A 16,752-nucleotide genomic window follows, 5' to 3' on the forward strand; every position below is an offset into this window, starting at 1 on the left:
TTAGATATAGGTCGATAATTATTAAGAATTGTGGGATCAAGATTTCTATTCTTTAATAGTGGTTTAACCATTGCAGTTTTAAAAATTTTAGGGAATTCACCCAATTGCAGAGACTGATTAACAACCGTTAGAACTTCATTTGCTAATGAGCTCAGAACCTGCTTGAAAAAGCTTGTTGGTAAAGGGTCCAGTTCACAAGTAGAGGATTTTAGTGATGAAATCACATCAAGTAGTGTTACCATGTCAACTTCTTGGAAATAAGACATATTAAAGTTAGGCTGAGTAACTGATATAAGGGTTGATGGTCTATTAGTGCTTGTTGCTATGTTCTGCCTTATACTAGTAATCTTGTCCCTAAAAAATATAGCAAACTCCTCACATTTTTCAACTGAAACAGTCTCAGGGAAGCCACAGGAGGTGGGGTTTACTAGCTGATCTATGCTTCTGAACAAGACAGCTGAGTTATTATTGGATGAATTGATTAAGGTAGAGAAATAGTTTTTCCTTGCTGATTTCACTTCACTGTTGTAATTCTGCAATGTTGTTTTATAAATATCAAAATGTACTTGCAATTTTGACTTTCGCCAACGTCTCTCAGCCTGCCTACAATCTTGCCTAAATTTTACAATAGATGGAGTGTTTCTCCAGGGCATCTTAATTTTACCAGAGATTATTTTAGTTACCTTTGGTGCCACAGCATCAATACAGTTCCTAACTCTGTGTGTGAATGTTTCAACTAGCTCATTCCCATTTTCTGAGAGGGGAGGGAGGGACTGTATCATGTCTGTGAAGGCCACGGCACTGCCAGTACTGAGATAACGCTTGGTTATTGTGCGCTTTTCACTGAGTGTTCTAGTAGATAATGACATGTTGAAAAATACACCAAAATGGTCAGAGATTGCAACATCAGTAATTTCAGTATTATTAACCTCTATACGTTTAGAAATGACCAAATCTAAAATGTGGCCATGCTTATGAGTTGGGCCTGATACATGCTGTATGAGATCAAAAGAGTTAAGCATCCTCATGAATTCTGAAGTGATTGGATTTGTGGATATATCCATGTGAATATTAAAATCCCCAGCAATTAAAACATAATCAAAATCAATTAAAATCCTTGAAAGCATTTCTTCAAAATCTTCAAGAAAATCTGCATGTAGTCTGGGAGGATGATAGATAACAATCAAAAGAACTGAATAAGTACTGTTGAGTTGTACTGCCAGATATTCAAACGTAGGATGTTCCCCTAATGAGATCTGCTTACATCGGAAAGCTTTATGGTAAAAACATGCAACACCACCACCTCTCTTATTTACTCTGGAGACATTAAAATAGTTAAAGTCGGGAGGTGAAGCTTCATTTAGCACTATTGCTATCAAGCCAAGTCTCTGTTAGAAAAAGAAAGTCCAGACAGTAATCTTCAATTAATTTAGCTATTATAAAAGACTTGTTTGTGAGTGAGCGGACATTTAGTAAGGAGACTTTGAAGACTTGATGTGTTTGATCAGCATCGCTTACATCACTTGTGCATTTCACTGGGATCAAATTTTGTTTGTTACAATGTTTTGTACCCTTATGTTTTCTTCTGATTACATTTTTATTTCGATTCTGAGAGCCATGCCACCGGCTATTTAAAATAACTGGAATGTAGCACTGACTAGGAGCATGGGTTCCAGTGTGTCAGACCTGAGAATTCACTGAGTGTGCAGGAGAAGTGGGTGAGTTCCTGCAAGACAGCAGACTGTAGTGTTGCAGAACCTCTTCAATCTCCTGGAGTTTACCTCTGAGACTGTGGACAGATTCTCTGACAGGAGATGGTGGGCTCCTTTGACTGACATTACTGACGTTACTGCTGGCGGTTGGGTGCAGATTCCGCATGTGAGTGATTCCATACATTAGATTGTCCACAAGCATTTGAGTCCCAGCCCTGTTAGGGTGAAGCTGATCAGGTTTAAAAAGCTCAGGACGCCTCCAAAAAATGTTGAAATTGTCAATGAAGTTTACCTTCCGATGTGCACAGGCTGTAGTGAGCCAGCTGTTTAGAGCCAGCAGTCTGGTAAAGTGACCACTGCCTCGACGTGCAGTTGGTATCGGTCCAGAAATGAACACTTCACACCGGGAAAACTCCAGAATGTCGAGCAGATGGTTAAAATCCTGTTTCAGTATCTCAGACTGTTGTTTGTAAACATCGCTAGAGCCGACATGTACAATCAGTCTTTCCGTAGCTAGATGGTCATGCAATATGTGTGGAATCATGGGTATCACTTCACAGACAGTAACACGAGGAAAGCAAAAGGCCTTAATACTGTTGCTCCATACATCTCTGATGACTGAGTCCCCGATTAGCAGCGTTTTGGGCTGTGGCGGTGTTCCTCGTCTTCTTTCACCGTTAATGCCTCGGCGGCTAACATGGTTACCACCCCGATGGCCAACATGGTTACCACCCCGATGGCCAGCATGGTTACCACCCCGATGGCCAGCATGGTTACCACCCCGATGGCCAACATGGTTACCACCCCGATGGCCAACATGGTTACCACCCCGATGGCCAACATGGTTACCACCCCGATGGCCAACATGGTTAGCATCCCGATGGCTAACCCTCTTAGCATGCTTGTTAGCATGCTGCTGGCTAACACAGTTGGCAGCCTGGTGGTTGGTCCGCGAATGGCCAGAGTTATTTGCAAGCTTAGCAGCCAGACTGGAGTCGGATCTCTGATGCTGATTGGGGTGCGTTTGATGTCCTTGATGTCCTGGAGAGGGAGGCAGTACGTTGTGATGAGACTGCTCAGTTTCTGCTACTTCAGTTGAGGCAAGAGCTTCATATCTGTTATCGAGAAGAATGTTCTGTTCTGAAGATTGCTGCTTGCCGCCGCTGCTGTGCTGGTTTCTGCTACGTTCCTTCCCCCGAACAAGAGTCCAGCCCTTATCATTGTTGTTGTTAACAGGATTAGGAGTTGAGGCCAAGATGAGCTTAGGCTTTGCCCCCAGTACATCCCAGCGACAATGGAGAGAAACGTCTCTTTCTTTGCCAGTCACAGGGACGGTTTTGTCAGCGGTTTGTGTGGCAAGAATCGAGTCCAGATATTCTTCCTCCTCCCTTATAGAATGTAAGGTATGGATTCTTTCCTGAAGTTCTGCAACCCTCTGAGACAGTTTGATACACTCAGAGCAAATAGATGATGTGGAAGCATGAGGCATAATCGCAAAAGCACCGGGCACAAGGCTCAAATATCCAAGTTAAAAATCCAAAGTGCAAAAATAACACCCAATAAGTTCTGGCAGGTATTTCACAGCTGAAAACAGTATCAGCTGCTGATAAAACAGTGCACAAAACCACTCACAAGGATGAGGCGCAAAAAACAGTTCACTCGCAGTGTCAGACTGTCGGAATGTAAAAAATGCTAAATAATCCTTTATAGATGACCAAGATTACCAAGTGAAGTAACGAGTAATGGATCCTTTTAACTTGTAAAAATAACTTGAACTTGTAGATATAACTCAAATAAATGAAAGGACAAGCAGAGCTGACAGAAAAGCGTCTGTACAGGAGGAAAGCAGGAAGTGAAAAAAAAAAAAAAAGATAAGATAAGAGACATGCACAATAATATTGTACTATTTAATCATTCTACAACTGTCATTTACCAAAAGTAAGGTAATAATTATTAAATTATTTTATATTTGCAGTAGAAATAAGCCAACAGAAAGAGCAAGCTTCAGAAGAAGAAAGGGTATTTTAGATTTAATTATAAATGTACAGTAACGGTGGTATTGTCTTTGATTATACTGATATGATTTACATATAATCGTGAAATAAAATAAAATTTCACACAGACGCACATTGGTGAAGGAATTTACATCAATACAAATCAGTGGAAGAGAGTCCAAGGAAACAGCAAGGACAGCTTGTTTGTGAAGGAGCTGGCAGTGTGCATTTGGGGCACAAACATTTTGGCCAACCGGAGTCTGGAGGGTAAAAGTTGTCCAACAACAAAGACAACCCCCAGGCCCCCTCTAACCCCTCACAAATTAAGAGCACTAAAAAGTAAGTAAGAATGTTGATAAAGAATACTAATCTGAAAATGATGGAGGATATTACTGCTGCATGAAATATTACATGTGTCTCTTTTGGACCAGGACACTTGAATTTTATTAAAATTTCTCAATGACCTGCTAATAATCTTATACATATCTTCTGTGCAAAATGTTGACATTTAATAAAACTGTTCATAATAATAGTCATGTGGCCTTTGAGCAGGTTATCTAGTCTTCATATAGGCTAGAAGTTTATACCTCACATTTAGGAGTTTAGCTCCTCTGAGAAGGCCTATACATGCAAGTAAATGATTTGTACTTTGTTTCAAGTAAATAGTTTTTGAAGTCTTTAGAAAACTATATGATTTTATTGTTGTGCAGTAACATGCATATTTTATGCATATTAAAGTTTTCTCATGACATTTTGCTTTATTTTGTTTTGTTAAAGATTGCTTCCAAAAGTGGCTCGAGACAAAAAACCTGGAAGAGTTCGAGCTAAGGACCAGAGCAGGAAAATTTGGACGTTATGTTACAGAAAAAATCCAAGACATCAACAAAAAACAAAAAAAACAAAATCAATAAGTACATTATTTGTTATTTGATAAAATTATATTACTTGTTTAAAACGTCGTTTGTACAAATAGCATTTTATTAAAGCAGCTGTTATAATAATTTCTCAGTAAATTAAGAAAAATAAATATTTTTGAGTTGTCTTTTAAAATTGTCTTTGTTTCTTGCCTATTTTGCAAACTGGTCTATTAACAGTAAAGCATAGGTGTTAGGGCAGGTGTGCACATGTTTAAACATTCCCTGCTTGTTTTAGTGTTGCTCTCCTCCAGCATGCCTAATTTAATTGTCATTTAGGAAAACATCAAAATGTTCCAGACAGAAAATCCACGACCATGGTTGAGGCACATTGTATAATATTCTGGTCACTTGACAGTTCTGCAACAAGCTATCAAAGGTTAATTGTAAATTTAAAATACTAGTTATTTTACAGAATACCAGGTACAAGCTGGTTTTGGACAGTAAAACCACCCACCAGCAACAAGATGGTTTAAGATGGTGTAACCAGCTATAAACCAGCTACCACCTATGAACCAGCTAACAGCTGGTTTTGAATGGTTTAACCAGCTACCAGCTACAAACCAGCTACCAGGTTCCAAAACACAGCTTAAGCTGGTCAAGCTGGTTAACCAGCTTGACCAGCTTAAGATGGTATGAGCTGGTTTTTCCAGCAGGGCAGGCTTTAAGCTGGTTTATACTTGAAGCCTGGTTTATACTTGACGCGCCGCGAGCGGCGCGAGGGTCCGCGCGGCGAAAATGACGTAATCGCTGAGGCTCCGCCCGTGCGCGAGTGCCTCGCGCGCTGTCGCTGCACGAGGTCGTGCACCTCTCGAATTTTGCAACTTCGCGCGCGCGCCGCGCTTCAGCGCCATCGACAAAGTCATGTTTGCAGGGTTCATACACCTATACAAGGTGGAATTAAACAACAAACTCGAGTATTTGTATAAATATTTAACTTAATTAAGTTTACCGTGCTGGGAAATACTGAAATGGACCTTTAAAGTGCCGTACAAGTGCTTTAATTCCACCTTGTATAGGTGTATGAACCCGGCAAACATGACTTTGTCCATCGCGCTGAAGCACGGCGCGCGCGCGAAGTTTTACAAAATTCCAGAGGTGCACGACCTCGCGAACGGACAGCGCGCGAGGCCCTCGCGCACGGGCGGAGCCTCGGACCCTCGCGCCGCTCGCGGCGCGTCAAATATAAACCAGCTTAAAGCCTGCCCTGCTGGAAAAACCAGCTCATACCATCTTAAGCTGACCAGCTTAAGCTGTGTTTTGGAACCTGGTAGCTGGTTTGTAGCTGGTAGCTGGTTAAACCATTCAAAACCAGCTGTTAGCTGGTTCATAGGTGGTAGCTGGTTTATAGCTGGTTACACCATCTTAAACCATCTTGTTGCTGGTGGGTGGTTTTACTGTCCAAAACCAGCTTGTACCTGGTATTCTGTAAAATAACTAGTATTTTAAATTTACAATTAACCTTTGATAGCTTGTTGCAGAACTGTCAAGTGACCAGAATATTATACAATGTGCCTCAACCATGGTCGTGGATTTTCTGTCTGGAACATTTTGATGTTTTCCTAAATGACAATTAAATTAGGCATGCTGGAGGAGAGCAACACTAAAACAAGCAGGGAATGTTTAAACATGTGCACACCTGCCCTAACACCTATGCTTTACTGTTAATAGACCAGTTTGCAAAATAGGCAAGAAACAAAGACAATTTTAAAAGACAACTCAAAAATATTTATTTTTCTTAATTTACTGAGAAATTATTATAACAGCTGCTTTAATAAAATGCTATTTGTACAAACGACGTTTTAAACAAGTAATATAATTTTATCAAATAACAAATAATGTACTTATTGATTTTGTTTTTTTTTGTTTTTTGTTGATGTCTTGGATTTTTTCTGTAACATAACGTCCAAATTTTCCTGCTCTGGTCCTTAGCTCGAACTCTTCCAGGTTTTTTGTCTCGAGCCACTTTTGGAAGCAATCTTTAACAAAACAAAATAAAGCAAAATGTCATGAGAAAACTTTAATATGCATAAAATATGCATGTTACTGCACAACAATAAAATCATATAGTTTTCTAAAGACTTCAAAAACTATTTACTTGAAACAAAGTACAAATCATTTACTTGCATGTATAGGCCTTCTCAGAGGAGCTAAACTCCTAAATGTGAGGTATAAACTTCTAGCCTATATGAAGACTAGATAACCTGCTCAAAGGCCACATGACTATTATTATGAACAGTTTTATTAAATGTCAACATTTTGCACAGAAGATATGTATAAGATTATTAGCAGGTCATTGAGAAATTTTAATAAAATTCAAGTGTCCTGGTCCAAAAGAGACACATGTAATATTTCATGCAGCAGTAATATCCTCCATCATTTTCAGATTAGTATTCTTTATCAACATTCTTACTTACTTTTTAGTGCTCTTAATTTGTGAGGGGTTAGAGGGGGCCTGGGGGTTGTCTTTGTTGTTGGACAACTTTTACCCTCCAGACTCCGGTTGGCCAAAATGTTTGTGCCCCAAATGCACACTGCCAGCTCCTTCACAAACAAGCTGTCCTTGCTGTTTCCTTGGACTCTCTTCCACTGATTTGTATTGATGTAAATTCCTTCACCAATGTGCGTCTGTGTGAAATTTTATTTTATTTCACGATTATATGTAAATCATATCAGTATAATCAAAGACAATACCACCGTTACTGTACATTTATAATTAAATCTAAAATACCCTTTCTTCTTCTGAAGCTTGTTCTTTCTGTTGGCTTATTTCTACTGCAAATATAAAATAATTTAATAATTATTACCTTACTTTTGGTAAATGACAGTTGTAGAATGATTAAATAGTACAATATTATTGTGCATGTCTCTTATCTCTTATCAGAGATAGGATGAATGTATAAGTGTAACCAAGTCATTCATGTTTTATTAGCAATATACTTACCAACTGTTGCTTGAGGAGTGTTTAATGGGGGTGACAAGTTGGATTGCCCTGAAATGTATAATATAATGATAATAAATCTTCAGTACAAGTTTGTATCACAGATTAAATGAACATTAACTAGGGCTTTTTTATTAGACAATAGGTAGACGCAACAAGCTGTTAGTGTTATATGCAACAAAACCACAAACACCTTCTCAAGCAAAACAGATAATGTTCAAAATATAATAACAACAGTAATAGTAATAGCAGTATAACTGAAAGGTCTTACTAATTGTTTGAGGGGTGTCCATAAAATCAGGAAGGCTGTTATTCTCTATAACATAAATGAGACCTTAAATGTAATTCACTGTCATTACATTCAATAAATAGTACAGCTTTAAATTCCAGTTTAGATAAAATGATAACGATTGTTTTGTGTTTTGTGAGGCAGCCTTTTAGGAAAGAAGGGTGAGTGTTACAAACTTACCAGGAAGGATTTTGGAGACCAAACACTTTTGGAGTTCAGTGTTCAATTTTCTCAGTTGTTCCAGTTCACTAATGGCTTCTTGATATTTATGCCCAAGTACTGTGTGCTTCTTCTTTAATTCATCAAATTCAGATTTGGCAATTAATTCATCATCACTGCCACTAGATGTTTCATCATCCAGCAGAATCCTCTGCCTCTTTGATTGACTATTAGAGGCACACAGTGGCTGGATTCTTTTCTGGCTTTGCCGCTCTTAAAAAAATTCCATTAGTGAGGCCCGCTTTCCCTCAATAATGCTTGCCTTTTGTGACATCTGCAAATAATAATAGCACATAACATCTCACTTGCTCTTATCATATATATATATATTAGGGATGCAAATTATCGATTAATTCATTAATCGTTAGTTGACTGATCTTATCGATCGACTTTCGATTAATCGATAAGCGGGGTTTTTCACCTGAATTTCAGTGTTTCAATAGGGCTTTTAAAAATATCAGCTAAATATACTGCTCAAAAAAATTAAGGGAACACTAAAATAACATCCTAGATCTCAATTAATAAAAATCTTTGAAATCAGTTGAAAATCTCTCATTTCTACCTGTTGTCTGTTCCATTTGCACAAGAGCAGTTGAAATTGATTCACAATCAGTGTTGCTTCCTATCTGAACACGAAGTGTGGATGACTTGGAGTTACATTGTGTTGTTTAAGTGTTCCCTTTATTTTTTTGAGCAGTGTAGTTAAAACACTTTGTTCAAAAAGTATATATTATGATAATTATATTGTATTATATTATATATTGCTCAAGTAATTATGCATGAGGAAATTTTTATGGTATAACAAAATACATTCTTTCATTTTAAAAAAGGAATAAATTAAGGACTGGCTCAGTTCAATTTGAAACATTAGACATTAAAAAAAATGTTTAAAAAAAAGAAGAAATTAAATAGAGAGCCAAACAGAATATTATTGAGCCCATGTTTGGACAATGTTTCTAGCTTTGTAGTGAACACATGCTGTAACGCGACCGGAGAGTGCCCAAGTTTCCACAACATCATTGAGCTTGTCAGTTAAACTGTCAGCAGTGTGTCTATCCGACATGTTCGTCGTAATCAGCACTGCAGATTTTAGCTGCCAGTTCTCGTCAGTGTAGTGGCACGTCACAGTAATGTAACTTTCTGTTGTTAGAGCCGTCCAACAATCTGTTGTAAGGGCTACAGTAGTAGCAGTAGATAGCTTTGTTTTTAGCTCACTCGTATTTTTTTGTAGCGAGCTTCGAAAACGCTCGCCTTCCCAGTGTAGCTGTGATTTTAGGTTGACCAGGTGCACTGGTGATATGCAGGACAGCTGCATGCATGGTGTTCAAATGATAATTGAGTGAGCTAGTGGAACTGTTGTACTTCAATACCGCATTACACACAGAACATTTGACTTCTTTGCCTAAATTAACAATGTTGAAATTGTAGCGACTACTACTCCTCGCACCGCACGTCTTTTCGCCCGCTTCATTTTGTTTTCCACTCTGGTCTTTCGCGACACGTGTTCACCTCTCGTTCTTACGCTCTGTTCAAGTTAATACAGGAGCGCTCTCTAATGATTAATCGTGATTAATACATTTTGATCGAGTAACGTCTTAATCGACAATTAATCGAAAGTCGATTAATCATTTGCATCCCTAATATATATATATATATATATATATATATATATATATATATATATATATATATATATATATATATATATATATATATGCATGCACATATATACTTACAGCAGTATTTTCAATTTCTTTCCTTTCTGAGTTTCTCTGGCTCTCCACAGGATTTTACTCCAGTAACTTTGGAACCCGAATCCTTTTCCCTGCACCTAGAATGTCCTCTATTTCTTCAGAAGTGTCTGTGAAGAAAAATATGTAACACTTTAAACCGTAATACTGGTCAGGCACACTCAAGTCTTCCCTCTTATAATTTTTATATATGATTATATAAAATTTATATACAAAAAATTAATACAAACATTTATATTATGCTCAGTTTCTTTTTCATGCTGAATGTCGAACCCAGAATGATAGTTTAATCATTGAATGTTCAGTATTTGTCTTATACAAATGGCTCAGCTAAAACATGAAAATCACAGTTTACAGACCTCCGTGTTTAATTATAATTAAAGAGCAGATATTGTCAGTGCACTTGCGGCATTTTGGCCCTCAAAAGGGAAGTGAAAAGTTCTCCACCAACATTCTCAGTTAAGTATTACCCAAGAACAGGTAGAAGGCAGCCTTTCGGGTTAAATCGTGCCCTTTTAAACTTGATCAACTAATATGATTCTCAGACCAGACTAATTATAAGAATGTAAAAAATGAAAGACAACGCATGGGATGTTGCATCGGCTGTTGGTGCAGAAGGTAAGTCTTTTGTTTTATAAATATATTTTAACGAGCAAGGTGGTCCATGGTCGCCAGGCTACCGCACGCGACACAACTAACTATATAAAGGCTTATTAGGTCTTATTAGGTTCGTAGATGATGTTGCTGAGTAACCCTCTTAATGGTAACACGAGTAGCACAACCTGCTAACTAATATCCAGTCTTGACAGTGTAGACAGCTTCATACAGACAGATCAAAGTAACATTTAATGAACAGACCACGGACGATTTTGATCGCCGCGACAGGTAATGTTTTGTAGATCCCGGTTCGGGTAACTTGTAGCCAAATTGTATCAGATAGCGACAAGTTTAACTCACGTCGTACGTCAAACAAAATGTTGAATTGTTATTATTATACGATATACTATTATTCTGTATTATAAAAACGTTAGCTACTTACCTTTTAGCATCAAGATTTGGCCAGCGAAAAACCCCCCTTTCCACAGAATCCAGTATGCGTGTACTGCAGAATAATCTTCTGTATTTTTTGGGTCAAAGTTTTTGATGTCTTTAATATGTACAATATTTTTTACTCCGTCGTCGATGTATTGTACGTAGGCAAACATTTTATTAATGCGAAAAAATCTTAAGGAAAGAACAAGGAAAAATATGAGAGAGCTAGGTGGCTAACAAACTTGTAACGGTATTCGAACGCAGCCTCCATTCGAACAATTCTGAGGCTCGCGCAGCTCATCAGTGCAGGACATTAAAGTATGACACGGTGATGCGATTTTATAGCCAGCAATAATGAGGACACACAGACACATACATATATAATTATGCTGTGTGTGTGTGCGTGCGTGTGAATATGTGTATATATATTAGTGGTGGGCCGTTAACGGCGTTAACGCCGATAACGGCCGACCACTAATTAAATTTAACTCGCTTGCAGACCGTTTTTATCTGTATATATATTCATGAACATTTACCTGACGCATTTTAATGTTGCTTTGTGTTTCAGGTTTGAAAAGTGCTGGAATTTAGGCTAAAGTACATTAAAATGTTGAAATTACGTTAACAAATACGAGCCTCTTGTAATTACAGGACTAAACATGAGAGAACGTGAAGACGTTAAGATTGGGCGTTTTGAAAATAAACAACCATTAAATAATGTGATAAAAAGCGAATTATTTCGAGTATATGTATTAATATTTAACTTAATTATGTTTATCGTGCTGGAAAATATTGAAATGGACCTTTAAAGTGACGTACAAGTGCTTTAATTCCACCTTGTATAGGTGTATGAACCCGGCAAACATGACTTTGTCGATTGCGCTGAAGCGCGGCGCGCGCGCGAAGTTACAAAATTCGAGAGGTGCACGACCTCGCGCACGGTCAGAGCCACAGCGATTACGTCATTTTCGCCGCGCGGACCCTCGCGCCGCTCGCGGCGCGTCAAGTATAAACCAGGCTTTAACATCACCCAGGATGACTAAACAACAAACTCGAGTATATGTATAAATATTTAACTTAATTAAGTTTACCGTGCTGGGAAATACTGAAATGGACCTTTAAAGTGCCGTACAAGTGCTTTAATTCCACCTTGTATAGGTGTATGAACCCGGCAAACGTGACTTTGTCGATCGCGCTGTAGCGCGGCGCGCGCGCGAAGTTACAAAATTCGAGAGCTGCACGACCTCGCGCACGGTCAGAGCCACAGCGATTACGTCATTTTCGCTGCGCGGACCCTCGCGCCGCTCGCGGCGCGTCAAGTATAAACCAGGCATTAACATCACCCAGGATGACTAAACAACAAACTCGAGTATATGTATAAATATTTAACTTAATTAAGTTTACCGTGCTGGGAAATACTGAAATGGACCTTTAAAGTGCCGTACAAGTGCTTTAATTCCACCTTGTATAGGTGTATGAACCCGGCAAACATGACTTTGTCCATCGCGCTGAAGCACGGCGCACGCGCGAAGTTTTACAAAATTCCAGAGGTGCACGACCTCGCGAACGGACAGCGCGCGAGGCCCTCGCGCACGGGCGGAGCCACAGCGATTACGTCATTTTCGCATTGTACAGGAACAGATTGGGGTGATCAGCCGACATGTCTCAGACCAGTTTAGGCTAGCACTTCATGCCACTGCTCCTACCACTTTGACAGAGTTACTGCTGACGGCCCATGAGCTACATGCTGCTTTGGGGCCGGTTTCGTCTACCAGAATTCCGGTGACGCCGTCACGCCAGGATATGCACTGTTATAAGTGCTTGACTCCTGGTGTCACTGTACGCAACTGTGGTAATTGTAAGATGTCTAGGCAGAATGTTAATGCTGAGTCTAGCGGACGTTCGTCTGTGGCTGGTCAGGGGGCTTTGAATGCTCCAATCACTGCTGTGGACCCTAAAGGTGGCACGGGAGCTCGACCACGCAGGTTTCAAAGACCTCGTGACGTTAGGCAGGAGGCTGAGTCAGGGTCTAGGCCGCAACAGTCAGAGAGTTCTCACAAGGTAGGGTCTGTGCAGGCTGGCTCGAGGAGGGCGAAGCGTACCCCACTGACATCCGTCGTGGTTGTCAACCAGGTGTCATTGCAGGCCACCCTTGATACTGGGGCATCCATCTCGGCGGTCCATCCATCCACTCTTGGGAAATGTGGGATAAAGGACGATGTTGTTCTCCCGTGGACTTTTTCCCCCCTGGAGCTGGCTGATTCAAAGCAATGCAATCCATCTGGCGTTGTGTGGCTGCCTGTCCTGTTGTTGGGGCAAACATTTACTCATCGTTTCACTGTAATCCCAGACCTGTCTTGCCCCATTCTTTTAGGGACAGATTTCATGATTCAGGCAGATGTACACATTCACCCGGCGACAGGAAGTGTGAGGGTAGGAGACAATGCCTCTTCAGCACCAGACCTTTGTTTGTTAGAGGAGGAGTTTGAGGATTTGGAAGGACATGTAGCCTGTCTGACTTTTAGTGAGGAGCAACCAGACATCGGCCCTGTCGTAGAGCAGGCGGCTCTGTCCCCAGCAGACAAAGACAAGTTGGCAAACCTGTTAAGAGACTTCTCACACCTCTTTGGGGGAAAGCTGGGCCGTACTTCCTTGGTGGAGCATGTGATAGAAACAGGGACAGCAAAACCGGTGTGCCTTCCTCCGTATCGTGCTTCGCCAGGAAAAAGAAAGATTATTGAAGAGCAGATTAGCAAAATGTTGGAGGATGGCATTATCGAACCTGCCTCAGGACCCTGGGCCTCTCCAATTGTAATAGTTGAAAAACCTGGGGCAGACCCTAGATTTTGTGTCGATTTTCGTAAAGTCAACAAAACTACTGTCAGAGATTCATATCCACTTCCAAGGGTGGACGACTCGCTAGATTTTTTGGCGCGGGGCAAGTTCATTTCCACGTTGGACCTTGCACGGGGTTATTGGCAGGTCTCAGTTGCTGTTGACTCAAGACCAAAGACTGCTTTTGTTTCTCACAAAGGACTCTATCAGTTCAAGGTCATGCCCTTCGGCTTGTCGAATGCGCCAGCAACGTTCCAAAGGTTGATGAACACAGTCTTGGCAGGGCTCACACATAATTGTTGCATGGTGTACCTTGATGATATTGTTGTGGCCTCCCCATCCTTTGAACAACACTTGTCTGACCTTGGTAGGGTGCTGGGGCGTTTGTCAGAAGCTGGCCTTTCCTTGAAGATGGTGAAATGTCATTTTTGCACCCCGAGGTTGCTTTACTTGGGTTATCTTGTGACTCCTGGAGGCATTGGCCCAGATGAAAGTAAAGTGGAAGCCATCAGCAAATTTCCCACTCCCATGACTGTTAAAAATGTACGCCAATTCCTGGGGATGACAAGTTACTACCGGAGGTTCATCTCAGGCTATGCCCGCATTGCCGAACCAATGATTGCCCTCATGAGGGAAGATGTCCCATTTGTGTGGTCCGAAGCATGCCAGGAGTCATTTGGGCACTTAAAGGAGATGCTGAGCGGCGCGCCTGTCCTAGTGCTACCTGATTTTAACAAAGCTTTTACGGTGCACACAGCCGCATGTGATGTAGGCCTTGGGGCTGCTCTGACCCAAACCGGTGAGGATGGCTTGGACAGAGCGGTTGCATTTGCGAGCCGGACACTACACAAGTCTGAGCGCCAATATTCTACTTCGGAAAAGGAATGTTTAGGGGTGATATGGGCTCTGGAACATTTCCGACCATACATTGAAGGCTCTGGTGTCACTGTGGTGACAGACCATAATAGCTTAAGGTGGTTGATGACCAGACCCTCCCCTTCAGGCCGGCTGGCACGATGGTGTTTGAGGCTACAGGACTTTGACTTTGAGGTCATACACAGGCCTGGCTCGGCCAATTTGGTACCAGATGCCTTGTCACGAAATCCAGCTAGCGTTCCGACCGAGCCAGTGGACCTGTTACCCTCCTATGCTACAGTCGCCTCACTTAACCCCAGGCATCAGCCAGCAGTGGTATTGGAGGACAAGGCACAACTACGAGAGCTCCAGCAAGCTGATCAAGTAATTTCAGCACTCTACACTGACTTGGAAAATGGCTCCTGCGTGGACTCGCCAGACTTCTGTGTTCAAGAGGGTGTGGTATACTACATAGATAAGAGGGCTTCCTGCCGACTGCACCAAGACAAGGACTTACGTTTTTATGTGCCAGAGGCCATGAGGGGAACCCTATTGAGTTACTTTCATGACCACCCAGTGGCTGGACATTTGGGTGTGACGAAGACTCTGGGGCGTTTGCAGAAGCGAGTCTATTGGCCTGGCATGCGGGGGGATGTAAAGAGATATGTGCTCTCTTGTGTGTCTTGCCAACTTTCAAAGCCAACTAACCAGAGACCGGGAGGATATCTCAAGCCCGTGGTAGCTACTTACCCATGGGAGTTTGCAGGTGTTGATTTCATGGGCCCTCTTCCCAGGTCTGGCCGTGGAAATGAATATATTTTGGTCTTTATTGACTACTTTACTAAATGGGTGGAAACCTGCCCCATTAAAGAGGCCACAGCAGCAACTGCAGCACGGAGGTTCGTCTCAGAGGTGTTTGCGAGACATGGAGCTCCCACCCACCTGGTCTCAGATAGAGGTGTTCAGTTTGTGAGTGACTTTTTTGAGGCAGTCGTTTCGGCACTGGGCTCAGATCACAGACTGACTACAGCATACCACCCACAGTCTAATCAGACGGAACGTGTTAACCGCACAATCAAGACTGCAATCCGATCGTATGTAGGACAGAGACACAGAGACTGGGACCTTCAGCTGCCCCTGATCTTTTTTGCATTGAGGACTGCTCCGCACCAGAGCACGGGAGACACCCCAGCGTATCTCTTATATGGCAGGGACTTGAACACACCCCTTGATTTGTGGATCTCTCCGAGTCCAGGATACATGGCCGACACTGTTGACGATTACAAGATAGAGCTCACCTCAGCCTTGCGGGAAGCAAATGAACATGTGAAGGTAGCCCTGGCAAGTAGTTGGACCATGCAGAAAAAACACTATGATAAGAAACGCAGGGAGGTTTCATTCCGTGTAGCAGATTTAGTCAGGCTGAAGGCTCACCCACGGTCCGATGCCTCAGCAGGTTTTGCAGCCAAGCTAGCCCCTCTCTACAAAGGCCCCTACAGGATTGCTGAGGTGATGTCAGACCTGAATTACAAGCTGACTAGAGTGGCAGATGGGGCAGAGAGTGGTGTTCACCATGTCAGTAACCTGCTCCCCTTCTTTACTTGGGATGGGGAGGAAGAAGGGTTGGAGAACATGCCTGTGCAGTTGACGGAGACTGATGGACAGGAGGGTCTACTGGCAGATGAACAGGAGGAGTATGGATTTGACGTCATGTTGGGAGAGGAGACTGAGCCTCAGGTCCGGTTCCCAATGGCTGCCTGTATGGCCGACACGCCGGTTGACGGTGCTGTAGACTCATTCGCACCCCCTGCTGATGTTCAAGTGCCACACCTGCAGCCACCACAAATGCACCCATATTCCCTTCGCCCTAGACACACAGATATACACTCCTATTTGCAGCCCGCCTCCAGGCCCCCAACACATGCCAGTGTTCCCCTCCTCGCACCCCATATAGCCACCAACTTCAACACACACAGTTACTCCCCTGACCCCCTGTATGCAGGTGTTACCAGTACACAGCCTACCTACGCTGAAACACACTCATATTTTCTCCGTCCTAGACATACACCAAGGGTCACCAGTAACTGGGATGGGAATAGGACAAATCCTCATTTTGTTTCTTGACTTGGATATTGACATGTTTTCTTTTGCCGGTTATCATTCTCCTTGGTTATACAAGCTCTGTTGTTTTATGTATTGATGGGTTACAA

At 41.8% G+C, this 16,752-nt stretch overlaps 2 protein-coding genes across 2 annotated transcripts in view; both read right to left on the reverse strand.

Annotated features, from left to right (window-relative positions):
* The window catches only part of LOC143487782 (uncharacterized), a 98,919-nt gene that overhangs the window by 78,048 nt on the left and 4,119 nt on the right, over positions 1-16,752 (reverse strand). The window lies entirely within an intron of this gene.
* Positions 6,445-8,272, reverse strand: LOC143487747 (BEN domain-containing protein 5-like). Its single transcript, XM_076986873.1, has 6 exons — positions 8,031-8,272; positions 7,833-7,877; positions 7,565-7,612; positions 7,352-7,395; positions 7,038-7,248; positions 6,445-6,599 (listed from the first exon to the last, which is right to left on the reverse strand). Exons 2-6 carry the CDS (start codon positions 7,852-7,854, stop codon positions 6,445-6,447), a joined length of 480 nt encoding a protein of 159 aa, XP_076842988.1. The 5' UTR covers positions 7,855-7,877; positions 8,031-8,272.

The sequence above is a fragment of the Brachyhypopomus gauderio genome, unplaced genomic scaffold (genome assembly GCF_052324685.1).
Source record: "Brachyhypopomus gauderio isolate BG-103 unplaced genomic scaffold, BGAUD_0.2 sc50, whole genome shotgun sequence".
Classification (NCBI taxonomy): Eukaryota; Metazoa; Chordata; class Actinopteri; order Gymnotiformes; family Hypopomidae; genus Brachyhypopomus; species Brachyhypopomus gauderio.